The 20,304-nt window shown below is 45.3% G+C and overlaps 1 protein-coding gene across 2 annotated transcripts in view; it reads right to left on the reverse strand.

The window, feature by feature from the left end:
* The window catches only part of SEMA5A (semaphorin 5A), a 380,052-nt gene that overhangs the window by 88,424 nt on the left and 271,324 nt on the right, over positions 1–20,304 (reverse strand). For both annotated transcript variants that reach the window (XM_007520548.3, XM_060191157.1), the window contains 3 exons: positions 16,177–16,462; positions 13,918–14,053; positions 9,821–10,025 (listed from right to left, as the gene is read on the reverse strand). In XM_007520548.3, the coding sequence (XP_007520610.1) occupies positions 9,821–10,025; positions 13,918–14,053; positions 16,177–16,462 (627 nt within the window). The remainder of the gene's footprint in view (positions 1–9,820; positions 10,026–13,917; positions 14,054–16,176; positions 16,463–20,304) is intronic.

Genomic DNA, 20,304 nt, shown 5'->3' on the forward strand with positions numbered 1-20,304 from the left:
CAAGCCACTGTTTATCTATGATTAATAGCAGCTTCCAAAGATTATAGGATTCCAGGGGACAGTTCCACAATTTTTATCTTAATCCTTAAGTGTTGTTATTTTTACACTGTATCAGAGACCTCTGCATCACTCAGAATACTGCCTCCCTGTGCCAACACACTTCTTCGTTCTCCATTTTAGAAAGAGAAAGAAAGGAGGGGAGACAGAGGAGAAAGACACAGTAGCGCGGACCCATTCTCCATAGAGCTCGCCATAGTGCTCCCTGGTACGGCTGATGCTTGAACCTTGGCACAGAACAAAGCATGTGGCCTTCCAGGCCCTCCATCCCCTGGTCCCCCTGCAAAGGTCGCTTGTGACTGTATTGGCAGCTGTGCAAGTTCTGGGGAGTCAGATGGTAAGAGAAGCAGTTAGTCTTGCTTAAGATGGCGCTACTCTGGGACAAGGCTTGGCACACACTGGGACTCAGACAGAGTGCATGATTCAGTGTGGGACCTGGTGCCTGGTGACCCACGGCTGACCCTGCTCTGGACGAGTCCAGATGACATGGCCAAAAAGAGGTCACTAAGATCTGTGTCTCCTTCATCCTGGGGTCAGCTCTGAGGTCTTGCAGTGAGCTCATCTGTATAGGATGTGGGATGTAAGAAGTCACTATCGGGGGGTCTTGGATATAAATCTCTCAGCATGTATGCACACAGTATTATGCATGAGTCCCAGGACCACAGGAGAGCACAAGGGCGAGATTCAGGGATGCTGGAGCAGATCTGTCTCTCTCTTCCACCATGTAAAATAAAATAAATGAGTAAATTGGCCAGGGAACAATAGTAATACACTTGCACAAAGTCTCCGTGTCTCATTGACACACACACACACACACACACACACACACACACACACACACACACACACACACACACACATTTCCCTGTCATTTTCAACATACAACCTAGATGTGCCTTGCAAGCTCCCTGTCTCACTGTGACTTGCTGGCATGAAGCAGAAAAACAGATGCCAACGCTAACCCAACACTTTCTGCCCTGCGGAGCCATACCTCAAAAGCTTTTCCATCCTCCATCTCATGAGCTAGAGCGAAAAAGAAATTTATCCCTGGCATTTCCTGTGACTAAAATCCACACTACGTCTCAAACAACAGTGCAATTAACAGAGTACTCTGGGGAGCTTTCCAAGGTTCCCAGTGAACCTCCATGGCTTTAATCTACCACTCACCATTCTTTTAAGGAAGCAATTCCAGTTTCCAGAAGGGAATTACTGGCCTTGGATTTATTGGGTCTCAGCCACCAAACAGCCAACCAGTTGTCGAGCTGGCAGCCAACAGTGACAGGAGGGAAACCCAGGGTGGAAATCACTGTCACCTCGGGTGTGACATTTATCCTGTGACTGGTCTCATTCCTGTGAGTTGGGATGCTTGAGAGAATTCTACACTACTATGCTAAGCACTTCCTTTTTTTTTTTTTTTTTTTGCAACATTAATTTGTGAGAAAGAAAAGAGAAGAGTCTTCTCACAGGAATAAGAAAATTATTTTGTCAGTGGAATCACTAAGTTATAATGGAGATGAAGTAGTTTATAGTGCTCTGGGCCGTTTATCATCTGGACATTCTCACAAGCTCATGTCCATTCCCAGGGCTTTACAGTGAGGATCAGGGCATCGTTCAATGGCATAGCACAGGTCTTGCCATGCACAAGGATTTGAATCCAAGCACCAGGTGGGAGTATCATGGGCAGCATTAAGGGGAGCTCTATGGAGGGTGGGGCAGGGCTGTGGGGTGTCTCCTCTCTCAGCACCATACACAGCACTCAGGGAGCCTCATGGAGGGTGGGCTGGGCTGTGGGGTCTTTCTTCTCTCAGCACCATGGACAGCACCCAGGGAGCCCCATGGAGGGTGGGCAGGGCCTTGGGGGTCTCTCCTCTCTCAGCACCATTGAGAGCACCCAGGGAGCTCCATGGAGAGTGGGCAGGGCTGTGGGGTCTCTCCTCTCTGAGTTCCACGCAGAGCACACAATATTTCTATTTTTGCGACACATACTGGCTATCAAAGCTAACTTTCTAAACAACAGCTTCAAGAGTTACAACTCCCTAGACCAAGTAGATCAGAAGCAACCAATAGCACAGCTATATACAAGATACCGGGTACTGTACAGCAAACCCTAACAAAAGGACTTTTCAAAGTTAAACCAATTACCAATTAATGTGATGATAACATTAACTATTGACTGTCTTTTTGAACCCTAAGACAGCAGGAACCTCACATCTCCACTATAGAACCTCTACTTCCCCCAGTCCTGGAACCCTTGGATAGGGCCCACTTTCCTGCATGCCTCTCCCAATCCATATCAAATAATATTGCATCTGCCAATCACAACCTAATCAACACAATGATTGCCACCTCAACATGCTTCACTTCAGACTGTGTCCAGAGACTTCATGTGTGGAATGACAACCCTTCAGCTTCATTACTCGGGTGAGACCTTTCCTTTCATAGTATACTCTAATTCCATCTCAGGTGGTTCACTTTCTAACAAAGTCCCAACACCTAGATATACACCAGTTTCTGTGAGAGAGAGCATATGTTCACATGTATCCATAAACTACTGCAAAATATATACCTGAAAGCAGAAGTACACTAGAGTTTGTTAGTAACCCACCTAACACTTCCTTTCCACTATTCCAACCTTTGGGTCCATGATTGCTCAACAATTTGTTTGGCTTTGTATGTTAACTCTCTTCTCAGTCACCAGGTTCCAGATGTCATCAGGATGCCGGCCAGGCTTCCCTGGACTGAAGACCCCACCAATGTGTCTTGGAGCTCCTCTTCTCCAGAGGCCCACCATACTAGGGAAAGAGAGAGGCAGACTGGGAGTATGGATCGACCAGTCAATGCCCGTGTTCAGCGGGGAAGCAATTACAGAAGCCAAACCTTCCACCTTCTACAACCCTCAATGACCCTGGGTCCATGCTCCCAGAGGGATAGAGAGTGGGAAAGCTGTCAGGGGAGGGGGTGGGATATAGAGACTGGGTGATGGGAATTGTGTGGAGTTGTACCCCTCCTACCCTATGGTTTTGTTAATTAACCCTTTCCTAAATTAAAAAAAAAAAGAGTTACAACTCATGCCAACTTCGTCCTTTAAAACAGTTCAAGAATTCTGCTGAAAGGTCCTTAAAAACTTGGGGAGATGACCAGAGGGTTCTGAACTCTAATTCCATCAAGATCCCTGAGTACCTCTCTTATCCAATGGACTTGTCAATCATTATTAAATCAATTAACAAAAAAAAGGGGGCGCACTGGAGGTAGTGTGACTCAGAAAGGAAGGGAAGGCAGGACCATAGGAAAAAAAAAGGGCAAATATATACAAATATTGTTATAGAAATAATACTCAGCCATCTCTGTGACCTTGGGAGAACCAGTGCAGTTTTCAGTGGAGGGAATGGGGACACAGAACTCTGGCGGTGGGAATGATGTGGGATTATACCTCTCTTATCTTATACTTTTGTAAATCAATATTAAATCACTGATAAAAAAGAAAGGAAAACTCTAGTTAGGAAACAGGAGTGATGATGACCTTATGATTTACCCAGGGAAAACATCCAGCTGTCTGTCTCTCTGCAGTGGGCTATGGTTTCTAGGCACAAGCGAAGTCAAAGCATTCCTGATGTTGACATCTCAGTAAGTGAGCAGCACTGGGTTTCCCCATGTCTAGAGCAGGCTTGTTTATAGACATGTCAGTAAATCCACCACCAACAAGCTGTCTCCTAATCCAGTGAGGTGCAGGCATGTGGCTGGAAGGAATTAGTCTGCGTTCCTTTCCCTCAAGAGGAATTGGGGAGGGGGCTCTTTCTCTCCTCTAAAGGGGTCACAGGGGAAAGACACTATTGCCTTGTTCCTTTTGCTTCTAGCACTGTAGCAGGCTCATGCTCCTGTCACTGATCTGTCTTCTGGAGAATCAAGCCAGGGAGAAAAGGAGAGAAGGAAAAGGGAGAGGGTTCTTGCCTCATAGGAGAAACAAACTGACAAGCAGTCATAGGAAATTTAGGGGTAGAAGGTTGATTTAGCTATAAGAGAGAGCCAGGGATATCTACCCTCAGGTGGGAATAAACAATCCAGATTTTTATTCTCCTTTGTTGAAAGTCCTTGAAAGTAAGAGGCACAGCATGTAAAAACATACGTATCTGCAGAGCATTCACTTGGTATATGACAAGAGGTGGGTTCTCTTTGGAATTTTTGGCTTCCTTTTTCTCTGCTATGCTGGAGGTGATTCTGATCATCTCTCTGTCTTCTGCTGGGTCCCGGAGAAACTGGTCTGTCCCTGTGCTTGGGGGACGGAGCCAGGTGCCCTGTTCTTCCATCCTTCCGCTTTTTCAGGGAGTTCTGGCCCAAAGGTACTATCAGTTCTTTTTATTATTATTATTTTATTTATAAAATGGAGATATTGACAAGACCATAGGATACGAGGGGTACAATTTCACACACTTCCACCACCAGAGCTCCCGATCTCATCCTCCCCTTTGAAAGCTTTCCTATTCTTTATCCTGCTGAGATGATGGATTTCTGATTTTTTTTTTTTTTCTGTTTGTGGACATTTACAGGGTTCTCCTAGCTTTCGTTTTTTCCCTGCCTCTGTGTCACTGTCAGCTCAGTTAAATCTCTTCCTTTGACTTTAAGTGATTTCTTTTTTAATATATATTGCCCCCAGGGTTATTGTTAGGGACTGGTGCTGCACTCTGAATTCACTGCTCCTAGAGGCCATTTTTTCCATTTTTTTTTTTTTGCCCTTGTTGTTGTTGTTGTTGGATAGCACAGAGAGAAATTGAGAGAGGAGGAGAAAACAGCAAGAGGTGAGAAAGATAAACACAGACCTGCTTCAACACTTGTGAAGCTTTCCCCTTGCAGGTGGGAATCAGGGGCTTTAACCTGGGTCCTTGAGCGCTGTGAAGTGCGTGTGCTCAGTCAGGTGTACCACCACTTGGCTGACTGTTAGTGATTTTTTTTTTTAATACTTAAAAACTTCTTTTTACTATCTTTATTTACTGGATAGAGACAGCCAGAAATCCAGAGGAAGGGAGAGATACAGAGAGAGACACACCTGCAACACTGCTTCTCTATTTGTGAAGCTTTTCCCCTACAGGTGGGGACCAGGGGCTCAAACCTGAGCCCTTGAACATTGTATCCTGTGCACTTAACCAGGTACTCCAACACCCAGCCCACCTGCGAGTGATTTCTATGCTTTGCTTTCCCTGGAAGCTGTCTGGCCTTAAAGCCAGCACCCCCTTGCTCTGCTCCATTGCTGACACTATGGTCTATTTACATAATCATTGTTTTGCCTGAAAGATCCCCACCACGTTATCCCCTCAGGGTATTGCTAATTCAGTTAAAACTATTGCAACAGTTGCTAAGGATGCTTTCACCTTCCCAGCATGCCTTTTGCCCCTCTCCACTGCCTTTCCTAGCCATTTCCGTTTCCGACTTGCCACTTCCGGTTTTTACCCGATCTGGAGAAGGGCTCGCATGCATAGCAGGGAGGCAACCAAACCCGACAGGAAGTCTTCTTTGCAAAGAAATGCTGGGATTTGTTTTCTCCCTAGTAACTCTGCTGTGTATCCACTTCAGCAGGAAGCCCATATACAATGCCAGCGGTAATGCCAGGCCATCCTCCCCTCCCCTGGAGATAGCTCTTATGCCTAGTCCTTCTGAGCTGACTGCTTGTGAATCTCATGGGCTCGGCTTAGCTCTGCTTATGTGGCCACTGCTGCCAGGCAAGGGGTATAGATGCCAGTACTCCATGTGAGAGGATGTGCTTAGATAAGGAGCAGAAAGGTAGACACAGAAAACCAAGGTGGGAACAACCCTACAGGTATTTTGCCTGCTGTGAGTGAGCGAATATTACAAGCACCATGTTGCTCCCTGCACACCAAGATGTCTTACATCCTCTCTTTCTCTTCTGTAGGAGAGTGTCAGGTAGGAAAAGGGACTTGTTAACAGTGCATATCTGGGGGGCTAGGAGGTGGCATACCTGCTTAAACGCACACAATTCAGTGCACAAGGACCCAGGTTCAAGCTCTAGCAGGGCTGCAGGCATCACTGGGTCTCTTTCCCTCTCTATCTCTGCCCTCCCCAATTTCTCTTTGTCTGTATCCAACCATAAATAGATAAAAAACACTTTTAAAATCATATTTATTTATTTATTTTCCCTTTTGTTGCCCTTTGGTTTTTATTGTTGTTGTAGTCATTATTGTTGTTACTAATGTCATCATTGTTGGAAAGGACAGAGAGAAATGGAGAGAGGAGGGGAAGACAGAGAGGAAGAGAGGAAGACACCTGCAGACCTGCTTCACCGCCTGTGAAGGGATTCCGGTGCAGGTAGGGAGCCGGGGGCTCCAACCAGGATCCTTGAGCTGGTCTTTGGGCTTCGCGCCACCTGTGCTTAGCCCTCTGTACTACCGCTCGACTCACAAAAAATACTTTTTAAATTATAAAAAAATAATGCGCTTCTGTTGGCACTGCAGAATGATAAAGTAGCAGCCTGTCATACAAGGAGGCATCGTGTAGTTATATTATCCCCAACGTTTACCAGACACCAGATAGCAAGCTTCAAGGACTCCTGTGTAAACATAGCAGCCATGTCCCCAGGCACCCACTACCCCTGTATAAGCCCTCCATCAAGGCCTGAGGAAAAGAGGTGTTATTTTCCCCCCTTTTTAGAAGTGGCTCTGCCATGTTCTTAGGACTGTTATCACTTCATTAGATCTGTTTCACTTTTTTAACATATATATATATATATATATTAAAATTTTGATTTACAAAATTATGAGATGACGGGTGTATTTCCACACCTTGCCCACCACCACAGTTCTGTGTCCCCTCCCTCTATGGACACTGCACTGGCTCTCCCAAGGCCACATCTGCTTCTCTAGCACCAACTCTTGTTTCTCTGTTGCCGGACTTTAAGAGCTGTCAGAGATCTGAACCTTCCATTTCAGTGACACCAGGGTCACACTTGCTCCAAACACCAAGGGCCCCAGCAAGCAATCCAGCACCTAAGTAAAGCCCGTGTCAGCATGTCTATAAGATGGATGAGGGGGACTGACGGTAGCACACCTGGTTGAGTGCACATGCTACAATGCATAGGGACCCAGGTTCAAGCCCTAGGTCCTTACTCACAGGGGGGGATGATTCACGGTGGTAAAACAGTGCTGCAGGTCCCTCTCTCTCGTTCTCTCTCTCTCTCCCCCAGTTTTTCTGTTAGTCAAATAAAATTAAATAAAATTAAACAAAAGATAGGTGAAATAGTTACAGGAAGATTTACCCTAGCGAAAGCTTTTCTTTCAAAGAACAGAGACTAGAGCACTCTGATCTTTTCAGTGGAGCTTGATTTGAGTAGAAATTCAATTTATCCACGTGTTCTGACAGAAACAAATTATTCCAGATTTTATGGTACTAAAGATATTTCTATTTTCTGATTTCACAGCTTAAAGCATGATTGTCATCAGCTAGCTGGTGGCAATTTGCCGATCCCTTTAATTTCCACCAGCAATGTGGAAATTGCAAGAAATCACAAGACCTCCACCCTGACTGACCCCCTGTGCCAATGGGGGTTTGGCTTCTGCAACTGTTGTTCTGATGGACACGGGCATGGACATGGGCCTGGAAACGAGCATGGGAAGGTTGACTTATACCCCCAGCCTCTTCCTTCCTTCCTCTCCCTCTTCTTCTTCTTCTTCTTCTTTTTTTTTTTATCAAATAGGACAGAACAAAAATTCCAGCCTTTAGGTTCATGATTAGTCAACAATTTGTTTGGCTTTATATGTTAACTCTCTTTTCAGCCACCAGATTCCAGAAGATACCATGATGCCAACTAGACTTCCCTGGGCAGATGACCCCACCAGTGTGTCCTGGATCCCCATATCACTAGAGAAAGAGAGACACAAGCTGTGAGTATGAATCTACCTGCCAATGCCCATGTTCAGCGGGGAAGCACTACAGAAGCCAGACCTTCCACCTTCTGCGCCCCACAGTGACCCTGGGTCCATACTCCCAGAGGGTTAAAGAATAGGAAAGCTATCAGGGGAGGGGATGGGATAAGGAGTTCTGATGGTGGGAATTGTGTGGAGTTGTACCCCTCTTGTCCTATGGTTTTTGTCAGTGTTTCTTTTTTATATAAAAAAAAAGACAAAAATGGTTGGACTAAAAACAATGATGAATAAGCAATTAAATAATTTCAATAACACATAAAAATAGTTTATATTATTTTATGTATTTTTCTCTAGGATTGTTTCTCGGGACAAGTGCCTGTGAGAGGAATCAATCCAGAACTTCAGCTGCCATTTTTTTAAATTGCAATAGAGACAGAGAAATATGGTAAGCAAGGAGGAGAGAGTAGGAGAGATTCTTACAACCAACTCCACCACTCATGAAGTTTCCTCCTGTAGGTGGGAACTGGGGGCTCAGGCAGGTCCTCTAGCCTGCTCATGGGTGTGCTCAACCAGGTCCTCTAGCATGCTCATGGGTGTGCTCAACCAGGTCCTCTAGCATGCTCATGGGTGTGCTCAACCAGGTTCACCAACAACAACACCCCCTTTATTTATTTATTTGTAAAGATTCATATTGGAGAGAGATAAAGAAGAAGAGAGAGAGAAGGGAGGGAGAGGAGGGAGGGAGGGAGGGAGAGGGAGAGAGAAAGAGAGAGAGAAAGAGGCAGAGAGAGAGAGTCCAAGGCATCACTCAGGAACTAACAATGCAAGTCCCATGCTTCCCCACTGAGCTACTTTTCCAGCTGTAAGATGTACTTTGTGAGCACTAAGGCGTAACCATTAAAAAGGGAGACATTGTCTTTCCAACTAAAATGAAAGCTGAAGTCCCGGAAGAAAGTGGGAGTGTGATGAATGACTCCTGGGAGAAGCACAGAAGCAAATTCACTGCAGGAGGAATGAGGAAATAAATGGAGATGGACAGATGACTGACAAGAAGTTATGAGGTATATACTTCATGGATTACTACTCTGCAGTCAAAACTATGATGTTGTGTCCTTTGGGACAGAATGGATGGAGCTGAAGGTGATGATACTTAGTAAAATAAGAGATGAAAGACAATTACTGGATGGTGTCCCTCATATGTGGCTTTCACAGAACTGACACACATGAACTTGCAAATAGACAAAAAAAAAAAAAAACAGAAACAAAGAGTTTCTAAGACTTGGTGAAAACTCTGGGAGTTCTCTTTGGGAGGTGAGAGAGTAAGGACATAGGACTTTGGTGGCTGGTGTGGTGTGGAACTGAACCATGTGATCTTATAATCTTTTACCCCACTGTTAATTACAAATAGTAATAAAAAAAGAATGGAGAAAAAAATTATGGGATATATATCCCATGGAATATTACTCTGGAATCAAAAGAGATGATATTGTGTCCTTTGGGATGAAAGTGGATGGAATTGGAGGTGACAATGCTTAAGGAAATAAGTAAAGAGATGAACGACAACTGCCAGATGGTTTCACTCATGTGTGGCATCTAGAGCTGTGATTCCTATGAACTGGAGGTGAGGCATGAAACACAAGCAAACCCTGAGACTGGTGAGAACTCTGGTAGGAGGGTGAGGATATAGAACCATGTTGGCAGTGGGCCTGGTGTGGACTATACTCTGTTTAATCTTATGGTCTAGTTAGCCACTACTTAGCACCACCATCATCGTCATCGCTGTGAAAAGCTGAAAGAGGACAGGCCCAAGGCTGACACAGCCACAGTGTGGTCAGGACTGAGAGGTGGACTTTCCACAGAGAGCTCGCCCTCGGGAGTGGCGTGGGCCTGCCTACCTGTAGCCAGGTAAATGATGTGCACCAGGGCATCCCGGCCCTGCACTACATCCACGGCCACGTGGGAGAAGCGGCTGCTGTCCTCCTGGAAGGCTGGCACGGGGCTCACGGGCTGCACCACCTCATGCATCAGGATGAACTTCTGAGCATCCTGCAGGTTCCTCTCCGTCAGGTTCACGTACAGACCCTGGTCCACGGTGCCACACTGCAGGGGGAGACGGAGGGGACGTCATGGGGCTGCTCACCTGCACCCCGCCTGGAAGCCCGCTCACCTGTTGAGAACACTCACTGATTTATCTATTTTAGTACTTTAATATTGATTCACAAAACTGCCAGATGACAGGAGTATCATTCCACACCGTTGCCACCACCAGAGTTCTGTGTCCCCATCCCCTCTACTGGAGACTGCAGGGGCAGAAGTAGGTAGCATAATGGTTATGCAGACTTTCATGCCCTAAGCTCCAAAGTCCCAGGTTCAGTCCCCCGCATCACCATAAGCCAGAGCTGATCATTGCTCTGGTGAAAAAAAAATCAAACAAACAACAACAATAACAACAACAACAACAACAACAAAAAACAACTGCAATAGTTCTCCCAAGGTCACAGATATGGGCTGACAGCTACTTCTATAACTATCTACGTATAAATTGTCTGTTTTTCGCCCTTTTTTTTTCTATAGTCTTGCCTTCTCTTCCTTTCTTAGTCAGACCTATACCTGTTACTACTTCTGAGTGTCCTTCCTTTTTTCCTCTTTTCTTTCAGGGTCCTGATGAAATTGGAGTTCAGAACCCTCTGGTCATCTTCCTCTAACATTTTTCCCCCTCTGGGAGCACAGACCAAAGATCTTTATGGGGAGCAAAAGGTGGGAGCAAAAGGTGGGAGGTCTGGCTTCTGTCATTGCTTCTCCACTGGACATGGGCATTAGCAGGTGGATCGCCCCCAGCCTGTTTTGATCTTTTCCCAGTGGGGCAGGGCTCTTGGGAGGGGAGGTTTTGAAACACATTGGTGAGGTCATACACCCAGGGAGAGGACACTGTTTTAATGATGGTGAGCAAAAGGAATTATGGGACATGAGCATAATTAGCATATATATCTATATCTGATGTCAGTCTAATGTGGAAAGCCTAAGACAGAAGTATGTAAACTCACAATGGATTGTGGGTATGGGAAGTTACTTAAAGAAGCATCTAAGGAAAGTTCAGCCCTTTCAGCTTTTTCCCTGCTTGACCTTCTCCTGGTCATTTCTGTCTTCTCCTGGGACCCCTGTATTGTAGCCAAATGCTGGCAAACTGAGTTTAAGGACTCATGGCTCCTGCCACATGTCTAGCTAGCCTTTTTCTTTTATTTTCACATCGTAGTTTTTATATAATAAACATCCTGCTTTGATTAACCAAAACAAAAGCTCAGCAGAAGTTTTATTATTATTATTTATTTTATTTGATGGAACATAGAGAAATTGAGGAGGAGAGAAGAGGGAGAGAGAGACAGGGATACCGGCAACTCTGCTTCATCACTCAGGAAGATTCTCATCTGCAGGAGGAGATCAAGAGCCTGAACCCGGCCCTTGTGTGTGGTAACACATACATTTACCACAGTGGGCCACCAATAAACCCCACAAGTTTTCATTTTTTACTGCAGTCACCCCAGGGGGAAGGGGTAATAGGGAAGGTGAGGGCCATGGCTTAGAAGAGAAATGTTGACAGGCTGGTGTCCCCATCTCTCCCTGAAGGCCCCGTACTCGGCCCTCAGTGCCCTTCTCCTTATACTGATAGAAAGGAACTCATCCTCTTGAGGAAGTCTCTTATTTCCAAGAATAAATGAAAAACTAATTAACAATAATAAAGGCAACATTGTTATTAACTCTGATTTCATCAGCATGCGCTCAAAATTTCGTATCTTCTGAGTAGCTTGGAAGTTATCCGGACAATGAAAATTATGAGATGCTCTGCTCACACAGCAAAAAATGTAGCCTTCAGGTCTGGGAGATACACACCAAGCAGCCTTTCCCTCACTGAGATCTGGGAGGTCTCGGATTCAGTGCCAGGCACCACCATATTGCAGAACTGAGCAGTGTTCTGGTGTCATCTCTCTCTCTTTCTCTCTGATTCATGGAAATATTTAGAGACAGAGAAATCAAGATGGAAGGGGGAGGTAGGGAGGGAGAAAGAATGACACTCGTAAAGCCCCACCTCCTGCAGGTGGGGACTGGAGACTTAAACCTGGGTCCTTGTGTTTTATCATATGTGCACTCAAGTAGGTCTAACACCACCTGACTGCCATGGAAATATTTTAAAAAAATATTTAAGAAAAGAAAATGCATCAGTCAAATGCTTCATGGACATTTATGAATTTTCTTATAGACTTATAGGTAAATCTATGGTTTCCATGGAGATAATTGATGGCATTTTAAAATTCAGATCAGGAAGTGTGATTCTGCATTCTCAAGGACTACATAAGCAGTTTGTAGGCCTCTATACTTCTAGCCAGAAGAAACACAACATTGTGATTCAAGCTTAAGAATCTGAGAAGTGATATGGCAGTTTTGCAAAAAAGGTGAAAATATAAAAAAGGAGAGAGCTGGGGAGAGAGAAATGAGTATAAAAAAGTAGGCCAGGCACACCCTATTAAACACACAAACCTGGGTTCGAGCCCCTACTCCCCACCTGCAGACAGGTCACTCCATGAGCAGTGAAGCAGGTCTGCAGATGTCTACATTTTGTTCCCTCTCTCTAGCTCCTCGTCCTCTCAGAGTCTCTCTGTCCTATGGAGTAATAATAAGGGTCACCCAGGGCTCTGCTGCTTGATTCCTAAGTGACTGGATCCCTGAGCTTTTCTTCCTGCCTGACCCACCCCAACCAGTGGCGCCTTCACACCGGCTACCCCCACAGAAGGAGCCTGAGCATTCGTCAACTGTGTGTGCCTCAACCCCATGCATTACAGTCCTTCAGGAGGAATGTGAGAGTCTAGGGACACGGAGCCTCCATCAGTAGGGCTTACTGAAGCCTGGCCTCCTTGCTGGAAGAAGCAGACTGGCCTTTTTGTAGTCCAATCCCAGACTGCTCAGTGACAAAGGACCCTTTTCAAGTCCTGGCGCCCTGCCCTGCAGAACAAGTTTGTGACTCTAGACTACCTGCTATTTACTGTTAGAAGTGCTTTGCCTCCATGCCTGCCAACTGTCTTTATTGGCTGCTTGTCTGCCAGGTACATTCCTCTGACTAGCAGACCATGAGGGCTGTTTTTCAGGCTGTGTCCCTTACTACAAGAATCCTGCTCTAAGGCAAAGTCCGGACAGGACAGAGATTTGCTGGCCCCACAGGCAAATAGAGGGTACATTGCCACACACACACACACACACACACACACACACACACACACACACACACACACACACACACACACAACACACACACACACACTCAGTCACCCATAAGTCTGATGTCTGGCTGCTGCCCTGGGGGTCTGGAGATGGTGGCTGGGGTCACTGCTGGAATAAACTCAGTATCTTACAGCATCAAAAGAATGTACCTGACCTAATAACATTCAAACAATGATAGTTTGAAGCACCCTTATTCTGATGTTTCCCCCTTAGAAATGTATTCTCATCTTTATCAGTGTTGTGTATAACCAGCTGATCTTTGTGTCCTAACATTTACTCCTGATGTATATTTTGCTTACACATCTTTAATCTTCTTCATTCCTTTTTGATGTAATGTATACGTTTACCAATAAATACTCCTGGAAGCTTGTCATGAGGGTTCAAGCTCGACACTGTCCCAGCTCTGGATGCCCTGTGTGTGTCCTACCTGCCTGACCTCTTCTGAGGTTATTCTCCCTCTACCCTGAGATGCATCTGATCTCCGGGCCCTGGCAACTAGGTAAGCTTCTCTATCCAAGATGGCTCAATAGTGCCGCTCTTGGCAAAAGACCTCTGTCCTTTTGCATGAGGCATAAAGAGTGGGGGCCTGTCATCCTCAGTCCCCAGAGAACCTGGGCTCTCAGCTGCACTGTGCACATCCCCGAGCAGGCTGACTTGGAAACACAAGTCCTGCATCCACTCTGGGAATGGAGAGACGGGGTCCCCAGTCCCCTGCAGTTACCTGGAAGTTTGGGTTGGGATTGGGGTAGGGCAGCCAGGCTGAGCGGGAGTTCTCTTGGTACTTGAAGGGCCCATTGAAAGCTTGAGAGATGGCACTAAGGTTGAAGATGCACACGGCCGAGGCGGCGATGCTGTTCCTGGGAAAGGAGAAAGGAAGGAAATCGGAGAGCCTTAGGGAGTGTCCTGCCCCCCACCCCTGCAGACCCAGCACCCAGCCTCCAGCCCCTCAGGGTGCAGTGGGAGCCAGGAGGAAAGCTCCCTGTGGAGAAGCAAACACTTCAGTCTAGACGCAGCCTGGTTAGCAGTGAAGATGCTTGTAATCCTGTGGCAGGGGATTAATCCACTCAGCCACAACCCAGTGACAGGGGATTAGGAGAAGCTACAGGTTCAACCTCTTAAGCTTCTGTGGGAGAAGCCTCCTCACTGTCGTAAGCTTTGTCCCACCATATCCTCTGTATAATACCCAGAAGGAGAGAAAGGCTTTCTATGTCTGTTGATTATCTTCCTTTCTTTCTTCCTGCAGGTCACCCAGCAGGTGAGGAGTGGTGGCTCAAACTCAGGTCCCAGAACATAGTGACATGTGCACTTAACAATGTGAGCCACCACCTGGCCCCTCTTTCAGTCTCTCTCTCTCTCCCTCTCTCTCATTTTTGCCTCTAGGGTTATTGCTGGGGCTTGGTGCCAACACTATGAGTCTACTGATCTTGATGGCCATTTTTCCCCTTTTTATTGGATGACAGAGAGAAATTGAGAGAGGAGGGGGAGATAGAGAGGGAGAGAGAAAGACAAACACCTGCAGACCTGCTTCATCACTTCTGAAGTGGAACCCCTGCAGGTGGGGAGCTGGGGCTTGAACCTGGATTCTTGTGTGGGTCCTTGAGCTTTGTACTATGTGTGCTTAACTAGATGTGCCATGGCCCAACCCCTGTCTTTCTATATAAATAGTCAGCCCAGAGTGGGGAAGCTCCTGAGATGACAAAAATCAATCAACAAAGCAGGACCATCCCTGGCTCAGCAGCAGTACAACAGCCCATCCAGCTGTGTATCCTGCTCTGGGTATAAAAGCCTTACTTAGCTTGTATGCAAGGTTTGAGAGATTCTCCTGGGGTCCTAATGGACCCTATGTTGCAACATCACCAAAGAGCACTCTAGTATTGAGGAAAGAGGAACCCAGAGCCTGTGTCTCCACCTCTATGGGAACTTTAGTTCTGGAGATTATGATATAAAAATTGTTTCTCAAGTCTTTGAAAGTATTTTCCTGGGCTCAGATGGTGCTGCACCCAGTAGAATGCACATGTAACATGTAAGAGGATGCAAGGACCCAAGCTTCCCAAGTCCCCAACTGCAAGGGGGCAGACATGCTTCATGAATGTTGAAGCTGTGCTGCAGGTGCCTTTCTCTCTCCCTTTCTACTTCCCCCTTCTCTTGGCATTTCCCTGTCTCTATCCTAAATAAGTATCATATATATATATATATATATATATATATATATATATATATATATATATATACACATATAAAGTATAAATCAAAATAGGTAAATAAAATATGTAGTATAGTTGTAATTACAGCAATGCAGGTTGGCAATCTCTCAGAGTGAAGGTTTAAAACACAGCTATAGGGAAGTGAGGCTGTGCTGTTGAGTTGTAAGTGGGGAAAATGGAGGTAAGAACAATATTATAGGGCCCTGGAGGTAGTGCAAGTGAATAGAGCACTAAACTTGGAAGCGTGAGGTCCCAAGTTTGATTCCTGACATCCCATATGCTAGAGTGATGTTCTAATTTGTCCTCTTTCTCTCTCTTGCACTTTCCCTCTCCTCTCTCTTTCTCTACCATATATATATATCTCCCCATTTCTGTCAATAGTCTTGCTGTTTCTTTCTCTCTATTTTTTCATCCCTACATCTATTACTACTTCCAGGTATCTTTCTTTCTTTTCTCTTCTCTCTCAGATGAGAGAAATAGAGCCTGGTTTCCTCTGTTGTTTCCCAGATTCACTTCCCTTTTAGTGATGGTATAAAGACAAGATTCCTAGTGGCAAACACTTTGGTCCTGGTGGGATGGGGGATACAATCCCTTCTGCAGAATCGTTTAACTTGTAATAACAAAGGGTTTGGGCCTCCTGCCTAGGAAAACAGAACAGGGCTTTCTTGAGAGCACCTCCTGAACCTCACAGGTCCAAGAAGAAAGGCCACTCCGGGCAGGTTTGAACAAGCAGGCATGGGCATGAGGACAGGGTGGGCAGAAGCCCTGGTACGCACACATTGGTGGTGAAGATGCCATAGATGAGGTCCAGCTCGGGCAGGAAGAAGGTGCCCTGCAGCTCGTGGTAGTAGAAGGGCACCTCCCCGGGCCGAGAGCAGTTGAGCCGGGCCTTCATGAAGGTGGTCCAGGTGTCCTCCAGGAGGAAGCGGCCCCCAAGGTCGTTCTTGCAGACCCGGGCAGCCCTGGAGAACACGGTCTTCCCACAGTCGTGCTCCACTGCATTCTCCCGGAAGAAGAAGTAGGTGAAATTCCCAATGTCGTAGGAGGACACGAAGTTCGGCTCTGGAGGGACAGAAAGGGGGACAGCTAAACCTCCACAAGATGACACCTGTGATGATAGTGTGAGACTGCTCAGTGTTACTTGCCAGGAGACAGGACTGTGTGCAGACACACCTGGTTCTTTCATTTCCTTTTATTTGAGAGAGGGAGGGAGGGAGAGAGAGAGAGATGATAGATAATGGATGGATGGATGGATAGATGACAGATAAGATATTGGGGCTGGGTGGTGGTGCACCTGGTTGAGCACACATGTTACAATGCACAAGGACCTGGGGTTTCAGCCCCCGGTCCCCACCTGTTAGGGGAAAGCTTCACAAGTGGTGAAACAGGGCTGCAGGTGTCTCTCTATCTTTCTTCCTCTCTACCTCCTCCTTGTTCTCAATTTCTTGCTGTCTCTGTCCAATAAATAAATAAAATAATAAAAAAGATAGACAGATCGATGATAGATAGATAGATAGATAGATAGATAGATAGATAGATAGATAAAGGTACCAGAGCACATCTCAGCTCTGGATTATAGGGGAGCTGGGGACTGAACCTAGGACCTCAATTCCTTTCTTTTCTATTTTATCAGATAGGACAGAGAGAAATTAGAAAGAAGATGGAGAAAGAGAGGGGGAGAGAGAGAGAGAGAGAGAGAGAGAGAGAGAGGCTACAGACTTAAGTCACTGCTCATGAAGCTCCCCCCCTGCAGGGGGCAGTGGTGGCTTCCTGCCTGGGCTGCTGCAGGGTCACTTGTGCAAGCAGATGGGCACATCACCATTCGCCCCACACCAATTTTTTTTTAAATTTCTTTTCTACATGCATCATGAATTTGATAGGCTCTTTGTGATTTTGGTAAAAGTATAAAAAATGTTTCTCCTTTGTGAGAACAGAAACAAACAAGGAGACTAAAAGGTTAGTGCTCTGGTTTAGCCATGGCAACTCTGGTTTCCATGGTAACCGTGCAACTGTGAGGACCAAGTCATCTTTTCTCATTTCTGAGCTGCTGGGGAGCCCATCTAGCAGAGCAAGGGGAAGGGAGGTGGGCCTGCTGACTATAGCTTTCTGGTCTCCTAATTGGCTTAAAAAGAAGAGAAATTGCAAAATGGCTAACTCACTGCAAAACCTTTCCTTCATCATCAAGCTCATTAGGAATGCAGGAACCACACAGATTGTTAACAGGATTTTCCATAGAGCCTTAAAAATGTTATCTTTATAGCTTCTCATTGGAGTCCATCAGTGACACATCTAGTGGTTTTCCAGGTACACATATGCTAGACTGTTATCTTAAACACACACTTCATTTAGCAGGCTGGACTCTCACTCATTCCTCTTGGACCCTGCTTTCAAGCAGCAAGTGTCAGGGTTATACAGAACAATTAGGATGACAAAGCAATCCCCCCTTTTTTGCTGTAGAATATTTATTTTAATTTTCCATTTATTAATAGTTTGTCACAAGGCTGTAAGATGTGAAATCAATTACTGGACATGCCAATGAAGAAACATCTCAGCATCTCAGCACCTGTCCAGAGAGACATCACACTGAAGGGTTCAGCTGATGGTTGGCCAGACTCTGAGAGATACTTGAGGAAGAGCCTAGAGTTATGAAAATGGATGCGAAAGACAGAAGTGAATACCAATGTTCTAAATACTTTTTTTAAAAAAAGATTTTATTTATTTATTTATTTATTCATGAGGAATGATAGGAGAAAGAGAAAGACATCACTCTGGTACATGTGCTACGGGGGATTGAACTCAGGACCTCATGCTTGAGAGTCCAAAGCCTTATCCACTGTGCCACCTCCCAGACCATCCAATGTTCTAAATTCTACAGACATCTTACTAGAATCAAAATCAGTCATAAATCCTTCTGCAACCAAAGGCCCAACTGAGATACAAAGGCCAAAGGCAGTTTGGACAAGGACTGGCAGGAATCTCCTGTGGGCTTCTGGTTCTGTTCTGCTCAACTTGAAACTGTAAGAGGGTCATCTGGAATGTTCCTTCATCTTATCTGACAACTGAGGGCATAAGGATCTACTCTGATGTAAGGATTAAAGTGGCAGGTGTATAACACAATACTACCAAGTAGAGGCTTTACTTATTATTCATGATTCACCCATACTTTCCCTTTTAATAACCATATGCAGTAGAACTTCATACAATGACAATGAGTGATTGAACAAGTATATATTAAAATGGGAAGAGACCAGAGTTTGCAGACTAGAAAGGCAGGCATACTAAGGTTTGCAAATCACAATCTATTCTACAAAAAAGGAAATGCCTGGATGGAAACTCTCTTTAGCCGTGACAAGCAGCCACAAGTTTCTATCCTCTATGTGGTGGTGTCCGGAAACTATCAAACCCGTTTCCAAGGTTATTTCTAAAATCTTTGTTTATTCACTTGTGGTTTTCCTTGTCACAGTGGGGTAAAATATGCTGTGGAGATTTCCGAAGCAAATCCAGTTTCATCCAGGCAGCTGTTAAGAGTGTGTATAGTCATGGGCTCTTTGGAATATAACTAAAATAGGCCTACTAACTATCTACAAAACAGAGACCCCCCCCCCAACTCTTCATCTGAACTTTTCCAGCCTTTAGGTTTATGATTAGTCAACAATTTGTTTGGCTCTATATGTTAACTCTTTTTTTCAGCCACCAGGTTCTAGATGCTAACATGATGCCAACTGGATTTCCCTGGACAGACAACCCCACCAATGTGTCATGGAGCCCTGCTTCCCCAGAACCCCACCCCACTAGGGGAAGAGACAGGCAGGCTGGGAGTATGGATCAACCTGCCAACACCCATGTTCATCTGAGAAGTAATTACAGAAGCCAGACCTTCCACCTTCTGCACCCCATAAAGACCTTTGGATCATACCCCCCAGAGGGATAAAAAACAGGGAAGCTTCCAATGGAAGGGATGGGACACAGAACTCTGTTGGTGGGAACTGTACCCCTCTTATACCACAATCTTGTTAATAATTATTAAGTCACTAATGAAACTTTTAAAACTGTGTGTGTGGCTAAACCAAAGTTAAGTGAAAACCAAAATGGAATTTAGTAGTCACGAAGGACCAGAAGTGTTCCCTTATAATTTAGTTTTTAGATTTAAAAAAAAATTAATTATATTTGATAAGAAAGAGAAAAACTGAATAAGAGGGAGAGAGAGGAAAAGAGGAGACAGACAGAGAGACACCTGCATGCAGCCCTACTTCACTGCTTGTGAAGCTTTTCCCCCTGCAAGTAAGGAGCAGGGGTTTGAACCTGGGTGTTTGTTAATGGTGATATGTGCACTTAACCAGGGGTACCACTGCCCAGCCCTCACAACTCCTAATATAGGATAGGGGTAGACAGATAATAGGTAGGTGGGTAGCTAGATAGAGAGGTAGATGGAAAGACAGACAGATGATGATAGATGATGGAAGACAGATAAGTCAGTAAGCAGGTAGATAGAACATCTGTATATATAGCCAAGGTCTAGACACCATGGAGGTGTATCTGTAGATGGCTCAACACTTCCACCTACTGGCTGTAAGAACTGAGTCAAGAGCTTTCACAGCAAGGTAGGTTCTCTGAGTCTTCTGCTTGAGATTGGTGAGAACCATTAGCCCAATCGCCTGCATACCCACAAATACCCCTTCAGCATGTGTATGTCACAAGCCTGGTTTCAGTGGCTAATCATCAACACAGAGATATATACTTGTGGAGACTTCCAAGGCAACACATAACTACAATTTGCACTGATAGTAAATACATACATAAACATACACTTTGAGAAAGCAGTCATGGGGATTGACTTAACTGGGGAATGTTCTTTCACTGTGAAGAGGAGAGTGAAGACTGAACCGAGAGCTCTACATATATGT

This window comes from Erinaceus europaeus, chromosome 5 (assembly GCF_950295315.1).
Source record: "Erinaceus europaeus chromosome 5, mEriEur2.1, whole genome shotgun sequence".
NCBI classification, from domain to species: domain Eukaryota; kingdom Metazoa; phylum Chordata; class Mammalia; order Eulipotyphla; family Erinaceidae; genus Erinaceus; species Erinaceus europaeus.